General features: G+C 36.8%; 1 protein-coding gene across 1 annotated transcript in view; it reads left to right on the forward strand.

Moving 5' to 3' along the window:
• Positions 1-10,862, forward strand: part of LOC128656254 (neprilysin-like) — a 302,039-nt gene that overhangs the window by 150,749 nt on the left and 140,428 nt on the right. The window contains exons 11-13 of the mRNA XM_053710071.1: positions 3,293-3,429; positions 3,508-3,601; positions 3,791-3,919. Of these exons, the coding sequence (XP_053566046.1) occupies positions 3,293-3,429; positions 3,508-3,601; positions 3,791-3,919 (360 nt within the window). The remainder of the gene's footprint in view (positions 1-3,292; positions 3,430-3,507; positions 3,602-3,790; positions 3,920-10,862) is intronic.

Here is a 10,862-nt window from a genome sequence, read left to right on the forward strand (position 1 = left end):
GTCCTCCATGAAACCGGGAGAAGTCTTCATCCAAGCCGGGCAAAGTGGTCCTCCAGACCGGCAAAAGTCTTCATCCAGACGGCATCTTCTATCTTCAGCCATCCGGCGCGGAGCGGGTCCATCTTCAAGACATACGGCGCGGAGCATCCTCTTCCAACGAAGTTTTCTTACTAAATGACAGTTCCTTTAAGTGACGTCATCCAAGATGGCATCCCTTCAATTCCGATTAGCTGATAGAATTCTATCAGCCAATCGGAAATTAAGGTAGACAAAATCCTATTGGCTGATTGGATCAGCCAATAGGATTGAAGTTCAATCCTATTGGCTGATCCAATCAGCCAATAGGATAGAGCTGGCATTCTATTGGCTGTTCCAATCAGCCAATAGAATGCCAGCTCAATCCTTTTGGCTGATTGCACCAGCCAATAGGAATTTTTCTACCTTAATTCCGATTGGCTGATAGAATTCTATCAGCCAATCGGAATTGAAGGGACGCCATCTTGGATGACGTCACTTTTGTAATTTGTTTATTATTTTCTGTAATTTACTGGGGGTTTTTTGTATTTTAGCTAATTGTATTTAATTGTATTTAATTTAGGGAATTAATTTAATTATAGTGTAGTTTTAGGTGTTAGTGTAATTTAGGTTAGGTTTTATTTTACAGGTAAATGTGTCTTTATTTTAACTAGGTAGTTATTAAATAGTTAATCACTATTTAGTAACTATTCTACCTAGTTAAAATAAATACAAACTTGCCTGTTATATTGTAGCTAGCTTAGGGTTTATTTTATAGGTAAGTATTTAGTTTTAAATAGGAATAATTTAGTTAATGATAGTTTTTTTTTTTTTAGATTTATTTAAATTATATTTAAGTTAGGGGGTGTTATGGTTAGGGTTAGACTTAGATTTATGGGTTAATAACTTTAATATAGTGGCGGCGACGATGGGGGCAGCAGATTAGGGGTTAATAAATATAGGTAGGTGTCGGCGATGTTAGGGACGGCAGATTAGGGATTAATACAGGGAGTGCAGAATTATTAGGCAAGTTGTATTTTTGAGGATTAATTTTATTATTGAACAACAACCATGTTCTCAATGAACCCAAAAAAACTCATTAATATCAAAGCTGAATAGTTTTGGAAGTAGTTTTTAGTTTGTTTTTAGTTTTAGCTATTTTTGGGGGATATCTGTGTGTGCAGGTGACTATTACTGTGCCTAATTATTAGGCAACTTAACAAAAAACAAATATATACCCATTTCAATTATTTATTTTTACCAGTGAAACCAATATAACATCTCAACATTCACAAATATACATTTCTGACATTCAAAAACAAAACAAAAACAAATCAGTGACCAATATAGCCACCTTTCTTTGCAAGGACACTCAAAAGCCTGCCATCCATGGATTCTGTCAGTGTTTTGATCTGTTCACCATCAACATTGCGTGCAGCAGCAACCACAGCCTCCCAGACACTGTTCAGAGAGGTGTACTGTTTTCCCTCCTTGTAAATCTCACATTTGATGATGGACCACAGGTTCTCAATGGGGTTCAGATCAGGTGAACAAGGAGGCCATGTCATTAGATTTTCTTCTTTTATACCCTTTCTTGCCAGCCAAACTGTGGAGTACTTGGACGCGTGTGATGGAGCATTGTCCTGCATGAAAATCATGTTTTTCTTGAAGGATGCAGACTTCTTCCTGTACCACTGCTTGAAGAAGATGTCTTCCAGAAACTGGCAGTAGGACTGGGAGTTGAGCTTGACTCCATCCTCAACCCGAATAGGCCCCACAAGCTGATCTTGATGATACCAGCCCAAACCAGTACTCCACCTCCACCTTGCTGGCGTCTGAGTCGGACTGGAGCTCTCTGCCCTTTACCAATCCAGCCACGGGCCCATCCATCTGGCCCATCAAGACTCACTCTCATTTCATCAGTCCATAAAACCTTAGAAAAATAAGTCTTGAGATATTTCTTGGCCCAGTCTTGACGTTTCAGCTTGTGTGTCTTGTTCAGTGGTGGTCGTCTTTCAGCCTTTCTTACCTTGGCCATGTCTCTGAGTATTGCACACCTTGTGCTTTTGGGCACTCCAGTGATGTTGCAGCTCTGAAATATGGCCAAACTGGTGGCAAGTGGCATCTTGGCAGCTGCACGCTTGACTTTTCTCAGTTCATGGGCAGTTATTTTGCGCCTTGGTTTTTCCACACGCTTCTTGCGACCCTGTTGACTATTTTGAATGAAACGCTTGATTGTTCGATGATCACGCTTCAGAAGCTTTGCAATTTTAAGAGTGCTGCATCCCTCTGCAAGATATCTCACTATTTTTGACTTTTCTGAGCCTGTCAAGTCCTTCTTTTGACCCATTTTGCCAAAGGAAAGGAAGTTGCCTAATAATTATGCACACCTGATATAGGGTGTTGATGTCATTAGACCACACCCCTTCTCATTACAGAGATGCACATCACCTAATATGCTTAATTGGTAGTAGGCTTTCGAGCCTATACAGCTTGGAGTAAGACAACATGCATAAAGAGGATGATGTGGTCAAAATACTCATTTGCCTAATAATTCTGCACTCCCTGTAATATTTAACTAGTGTTTGTGATGCGGAAGTGTGGCGGTTTAGGGGTTAATATATTTATTATAGTGGCGGTGATGTCCGGTTCTGCAGATTAGGGGTTAAAAATTGTATTTTAGTGTTTGTGATGTGGGGAGGACCTCGGTTTAGGGTGTTAGTGTACTGTTTAGCACTTTAGTTAAGAGTTTTATGCTACGGCGTTGTAGTGTAAAACTCTTAACTACTGACTTTAAAATGCAGTACCAGTCTTGACAAGAGAGGGTCTACCGCTCACTTTTTGTCAGACTCGTAATACCGGCGCTATGCAAGTCCCATTGAAAAAAAGAGGATACGCAATTTACGTAAGTGTATTTGCGGTATTTACAAGTCTGGCCAAAAAAGTGATCGGTACACCTGTACCTGCAAGACTCGTAATACCAGCTGGCGTTAAAAAGCAGCGTTAGGACTGGCCAACGCTGCTTTATACGCCTAACGCACAACTCGTAATCAAGCTGTATGTTTGTGAGGTCTTATTTTTCTCTTTTTAGAAAGGGCAAAACTGACTTTTTTTGTAGGTTGTAGCAAAAATCCATATAATTACACAATGGTGATTTTTCAGGGTATCCAGGGTATTATATGTTTTTTTATGGTGATTGGTTTGTTGAGATCCTATTGTAAAATGGCATGACACTATTAAGAGAAATGTATAATTATATTACTGTCTCTTTTTGCAGGCGGTCAACTGGCTGAGCTTTGTAAATGCAGTTATGTCCCCTGGTGGGATCACAGTTGATGAAAATGAACAAGTGGTTGTCTATGCCTCTGAATATTTAAAGGCTTTGGCAACTTTTATAAACAAATACACTAAAAGGTAATGATACTATAGACTTTTCACAGCTACTGAGAATCATTTAAACAATAATGTAATTATACTTCTATATCATTATAGAGATATACAAAACTACCTCGCATGGAGTCAAATTTTTTATGCTGTCGGTGACCTGAGCAAAGAATATAAGGCTACTGAAGACAAATTAACAAAGGTACTATGCCATTATCAGTTGACAAATATAGTTTAATATAAGGATCTTACAGGTATCCTGCAAAAGAAAAAAAAATGCATTTCAGAAACCATTGTATTAATTCCACTACCGATTACTTTATAAGTTGTTTTCTCATATTTTGAGAATATTGCTGTATTCATAAATGTAATCAAATTATTTTTTGTACAGATAATGTATGGCATTTCAACAGAAGATCCTCTTTGGCGCACCTGTGTAAATTACCTCAATAATGTTTTGGAGGATATTATTGGACGATTGTATGTGAAGGAGGCATTTTCTGGAGAGAGTAAACAAGTGGTAATTTTTTATAGCTTTAAAGTAAATTTTGGAAAATATTTTTTAAAGGGACAGTAAACACCAGAATTGTTGTTTTTTAAAAAGGTAGATAATCCCTTTATTACCCATTCCCTAATTTTGCATAACCAACACAGTTATAATAATATACTTTTTACCTCTGTGATTACCTTGTATCTATGCCTCTGCAAACTGCCCCCTTATTTCAGTTCTTTTGACAGACATGCATTTTTAGCCAATCAGTGCTTGCTCTTAGGAGCTTCATGTGCCGGAGCTCAATGTTATCTATATGAAACACATGAACTAACGCCCTCTAGTGGTGAAAAACTGTCAAAATGCTTTCAGATTAGAGGCAGTCTAAAGGTCTAAGAAATTAGCACATGAACCTCATTGATTTAGCTTTCAACTAAGAATACCAAGAGAACAAAGCAAAATTGGTAATAAAAGTAAATTGGAAAGTTGTTTAAAATGACATGCCCTATTTATATCATGAAAGATTTATTTTTACTTTACTGTCCCTTTAATATGTTTGTTAAATAAAGAGGTTATTGTATTCAATAAATTGCAAACTAATTGGCATTCTATGCAGAATGTCAACAAAGATTTTCAAGAGGGTAGCGTTCTTGAATTAGATAAATCAAAATATTATACAAACAATGCAAAAAAAATGTTGTTGGAGGGCAGGAATAGTGCTGGTCAGGGTTCTCAGTGCAAAGTATCTGATGAGTTTATCAAAGCCATAACAAAATAATGTTGTGGACTAGGATGGCCTCAAATTTGAAAACCCGAAAAAACCTCATTGGGACCCCAATATTCAAAATTGTCAGACCGACAAGAAATTGCCTGTTTGGGTTTGCCAGGCTTGCAGTCCGTTGGTCTGTCGATATATTCTAAAACTGTTTGCTGAACCTCGCGATGCCGACAAGTGGCGATGTGTCTCCCATAGGAAATTATAAGGATTGTGACTTCAGCAAAAGTCCTCCCAATTGTCTGCAATATCATCGGAGTGAGCTGTATTTGAAGTGTTCCTACACAACACAGACTGTGCGTTTGCTAAAACAAAAAGTGGTTTCTGTGTAAGAACACTTCAAATAACGCACCTCTAACATTAGTTTTACAGTAGATTCACTAGATTGCACACACTGGTCAATATTGCCACTGAAAAGGTGGTGAGACGTATGGCTAAAAACATGTACCAACCTAACCTGCAGGGCAGCACGTGGAATAAATCGAACTACTGGTGATGTTTCCGCATTTAAATGCAGGTTACTCCAAAAAATAAAAGCGCTACAATCTCCCACAGAACGCTTATATCTATATCATTAATCTACGTTACTAATAAAGACAAAAAAAAGCTTCCTATTAAAACTATAGGAGCTGGCAATGTGTTATATGAAATATGTATATACAATGTTTAATGCATATGTATTGTATAGTATTGTGTTCTAATATGTATGTAAACTTTATGCAAGATTGTAAAAAGCTTGTATTGTGTCCTTAGGCGTGATTTTTAACTTATTTTAAGATCGCAATGGTGCGATCACAATAATAATATTTCATAATATACAGTACTTAAAACGCGATTTGTGATGTGTTTCTGTAATCGCGCTTTAAAAGGACATAAGACCCCAATTTTTCCTTTCATGAATCAAATAGAGAATACAATTTAATACAACTTTTCAATTTACTTCTATTATCAAATCTTCATTTTCTTGTTATCCTTTGTTGAAAAGCAGCAAGGTAAGTTCTGGAGTGCGCACGAATCTGCAGTGCTATATGGCAGCATTTTTTCAACAATGTTATACATTAATAAGAACACTAGAGGGCAGCACTATTTCCTGTCACGTAGTGCTCGTTCTGAATCATGAAAGAAAAATGATGGGTTTTGTGTCCCTTTAAGTTTTCAATATTGCAGGTGTATTATACTAATATTGCAAATGTGATGGCATGATTGTGTTTTACTTCTAATATTCTGATTGTACTGTAGCAAACATATTAATATAGAACATGTTTGCAACAGTGCGATCGCAATATTAGAAGTAAAACACAATTGCGACTTCACGTTTGCAATATTACAAACTTAAATGTGATTAAAGAAACACAATTTTGTGTTAAGTATATTATGAAATATTAATATTGCCATTGCACCATTTTAAACTTAAAATAAGTTAAAAAAATATGCCTAAGGGCACAATACAAGATTTGTAGAATCAACCATAAAGATAACACAATGCTGTACACAACATATATATATACGGTAAACATTGAATTGACATAAATCATATACATGTTTTTTAAACGCTTCTAAGCTTTTAACCACTTCCACAATCTTACCCCCAGCTCATCCTAACCCCTCTAAGCTATTAACCCCTTCTAAACCCTTATCCCAGCGCATCCTTACCCCAATACATTATTAACCCCTGCCATGCTCTAGCCCCCAGTGAATCCTAACCTCACTACACTATTAACGCCTAAACTAACCTAACACTATAGCAGAAAAAAATAAGACACAAAAAATAAAAACAATCAGCAGTAGAAAAAATAAAACATTTACACAACAATAAAAAAAGACAATCACAAAACCATATTAAAAAACAACACAATCACAAAACTTTAAAAAAAAAAAACAACCAAAAAACTTTTATAAAAAAACAAAAAAAACCTTCCCCCCAAAAAAGCAGAAAAGACATTAAGCAATAGCGGTTAAACAAAAAAACAAACACTATACTCACATCCTGAAGCCTTTATCAGTTGCATTCTCTTCTTTCTTCATTAGGTTTTTTTAAATCAACCAAATAAAGTAAATTCTATTGGCTGATTTAAAAAAAATTTCAGTCAATAGAAAATAGTTTTTTTTTCTATTGACTGCTTTAAAAAAAGAGAAAAAGTTATATTGGTTGATTTGAAATAAATTGAAAAATCAGTCAGATGCCAGCACACCCCTATAAAAGGTGGAAACTGACATCCTCTATTGAGTGTGCTGCCAGACAACATGAGGATAGGAACAGAGGAAAAGTGTTGGGTCGCCACTGTGGAGCCAACGCCAGAGGGATATTTCCCATTGAGGAGCCACCGAAGATCCGTGGGGACCATCGCCACCGAAGATCGCCTCCGCTTAGGAGCCACAGCTGGAGGGGATCATCGCCAACAGAAAAGAAGCTCTGCCGCTGCCGAGAAGCCGCCGCAGCCATGGAGGAACCATCGCTGGTGAGTACCACTGCTGACGTCGGTGACCTGAAGAACCACTACTGATGCTGTGTAGACCCCTGTGGATTACAAATGGCCCTTCATGGATTTCTTTGGGGCCTCTATGATTTTTCCATGTTTTTTACATTGCCAGGATAAATGTGAATGTACAACCGATGAAGAAAGAAGAGGATCCTTGGTTTTTTTTGTGCTCTTAATTTTTTTTTATTTCTTGCCTGATTGTAGTGGATTACAACTGATAAGAACTCAGGATGGTCAATATAATGAGGTTTTATTATCTGCTATTAGTGAATGTTTTTGTGTAAAAAAAAATTCAGAAAGGTAATGGGGTTACAGGTTTATTTAGGAAGTTGTTTTGGTAGTGCTTTTTTAGTGTGATGGGTTTTTTTTAATATAGTTTTGTGGATGGGTAATCACAGAGGTAAAAATTATATCAATATACTGTGTTTGTTATGCACATTTGGGGAATGGGTATTAAAGGGATTATCTATCTTTTGAAACAATACAAATTCTGGAGTAGACTTCCCTTTAGTACATTGTTTCATTATTCTTTTAATCCTTGTAGGCTGCAGTACGTTTATTTAGTTGTGTGATTACTTAGACTGCTTTGAATATATCGCCAGCATCCCCACCCATTGAGATGTATTTAAAACGCCTCTCGATGATGCTGCAGTTAAATACTGATGTCAGCCACTTGGAATATTTTGCCGGCACAATACAAGATTTGTAGAATCGCACATAAAGATAACACAATACTGTACAATACATATACGGTAAACATTGAATAGACATAAATTATATATTTTTTAAACGCTTCTATGCTTTTAACCACTTCCACAATCTTACCCCCAGCTCATCCTAACCCCTCTAAGCTATTAACCCCTTCTAAACCATTATCCCAGCGCATCCTTACCCCAATACATTATTAACCCCTGCTATGCCCTAACCCCCAGTGCATCCTAACCTCACTACACTATTAATGCCTTCCATGCCATTCCACGTCGGTGACCTGAATAACCACTGCTGATGCTGTGTAGACCCCTGTGGATTACAAATGGCCCTTCATGGATTTTTTGGGGGCCTCTGTGATTTTTCCATGTTTTTTACATTGCCAGGATAAATGTGAATGTACAACCGATGAAGAAAGAAGAGGATCCTTTTTTTTTTTTTGTGCTCTTCATTTTTTTTCCCTTGCCTGATTGTAGTGGATTACAACTGATAAGAACTCAGGATGGTGAATATAATGAGGTTTTATTATCTGCTATTGCTGAATGTTTTTGTGTAATGTTTTTTCAGAAAGCTAATGTGGTTACAGGTTTTTTTTAGGAAGTTGTTTTGGTAGTGCTCTTTTAGTGTGATGGTTTTTTAGTATAGTTTTGTGGATGTGTTTTTTTTTGTAAGGTTTTGTGGTTGTGGGTTTTTTATTGTTATGTTTTTGTTTCTTTTTTGGGGTTTTATTTACTGCAGTTAGTTTAATTTTTTGTGTCTTATTTTTTTTATTATGGTGTTAGTTTAGGGGTTAATAATTTAGTGAGGTCAGGGTCCTCTGGGGAATGCAACACAAGGGGTTAATAGCATAGTGAGGTTAGAGTGTGGTGGACTTGAGGTCACATAAGGGGTTAAAAACATAGAGAGGACAGGGGTGGCGGGTTTGAGGTTACAGAAGGGGTTAATAGCATAGAGGGGTTATAGTGTGGTGGACCTGAGGTTATATAAGGGGTTAATAACATAAAGGGACTAGGGTGCTGTGGGACAGAGGTGGTGTAAGGGATTAAAAATGTAGCGTGGTTAGGATGCGCTGGGGGTAAGGGCATGGAAGAGCTTAATATTGTCGGGCCTTGTAACATTTATTGGTGTGCTTTTTTAAACAATACAAATTATCTATCGCCAGCATCACCACCCATTGAGATGTATTTAAAACGCCTCTTGATGCTGCTGCAGTTAAATACTGATGTAAGCCACTTGGAATATTTTCCCAGCTTTCTCTACGTGACTTACAGATCCTTTTTTAATAATATCTTGCCGCCACGTGACACTTTTGATCACTGAGGCCTGGATGAGAACTTCTAACAGAGAATTTCCAAACCATTTTATTAGCGAGTACCCTTATTGGTATAATCATTGTTTCTAAGTACTCCCCAGACTACAACATGTTAATATTATTTATTTCAAATTATCCATATAATAAATAAAAAAAACTAGACCCTTAGCGATTAACAAACATATGTAATTTAAGGGGCAGTCTACACCTTAGTAATCTATTAAAGTTAAAGTCAATCCTAGCGTTGTACAAATGCTAGGATTGACTATTGAAACAAATAAAGGAGACTTTTATTCATGAAGTATAAGAAACTTCATGTAGAAAGCTCCTTTATTTGTTTCAATTGATTGCCATTTTGACCTGGTTCAGCAGCCCATGGCTAAAAAAATTTTTGGCTAAGAGGTGATGATTTCAACTCTTAGCCAATAGCCGTGCGGTAAATCCAGCTCCCATGGGCGCCAAGCCGGATTTACCGCACGGCTATTGGCTAAGAGGTGAAAACGTCACCTATTATCAAAACAATTTTTTAGCCGTGGGCTGTTGTAGCAGCTAAAAACGGCGATCGATTGAATCAAATAAAGGAGCTTTCTACATGAAGTATCTTATACTTTGTGATTGAAAATCCCCTTTATTTGTTTCAATAGTCAATCCTAGTGTTTGTACAACGCTAGGATTGACTTTCACTTTAAAGTCTTACCTCCCTTTAAAGTCTTACCTTAGATTAACCTGCAAATAGCCTCCTGCACCCTTTTTATATCATGCAACAGGAACAGTAAAAAAAGTTATTTTAAAATGAATATTTGTTTCTGGCCTGCTTGAAATCACTGCCAAGCTCAGCCCACTGATGACATCAAAATCTGGGCCGCATCTAGGCACTCTGCTGAATAGAATTGACAGTCTGTTGAATCCAACTAGTGAGCCTTTTGTGATTGGATGCCATATGCAACCCAGATTAGGATGTAAGCCTGGCAGCCATTTTAAAATGGCCAAAAACAATATTCATATTAAAATAACTTTTTTACCGTTCCTGCTGCATGATATAGAAATGTTGCAGGAGGCTATTTGCAGCTTAATCTAAGGTAAGACTTTAAGATGACCAAGGTGTAGACTGTCCCTTTAATGTCAAAGTTGTTACAATGCTTGTTCAATGTACCTGATAAAAAAAATTGAGGTGTGCCAATAATAATGTAATATTTACTTAAAGGGACATAAAACAAAAAATAATGATTTGACGATTCAGATAGAGAATATTTTTTTTTTTTAAAGTTTCCAATTTACTTCTATGATCAAATTTGCTTTGTTCTCTTCTTATTCTTTGTTGAATAGATATCTAGATAGGTAGTGTGCATCTCTGGAACACTAAATGACAGGATATAGTGCTGGCATTTAGTGTTCTTTCTAATGTATAGCATTGTTGCAAAACTGCTGCCATATAGTACTGCAGACATGTGCACACTCCTTAAAGGGCTAGAGCATGCAATTTAAATAACTTTCAAGTTTACTTCTATTATCAAATTTGTTCATTATCTTGGTATCCTTTATTGAAATAGCAGCAATGTGCTACTGGGATCTAGCTAAATACATCAGGTGAGTCAATGGCAACTGGCAAGTATGTGCAGCCACCAATCAGCAGATAGATCCCATGTCCTTAGCCTACCTAGGTGTTTTTTTTTCAACAAAGGATACCAAAAGAACAAA

This window comes from Bombina bombina, chromosome 4, assembly GCF_027579735.1.
Source record: "Bombina bombina isolate aBomBom1 chromosome 4, aBomBom1.pri, whole genome shotgun sequence".
NCBI lineage: Eukaryota > Metazoa > Chordata > Amphibia > Anura > Bombinatoridae > Bombina > Bombina bombina.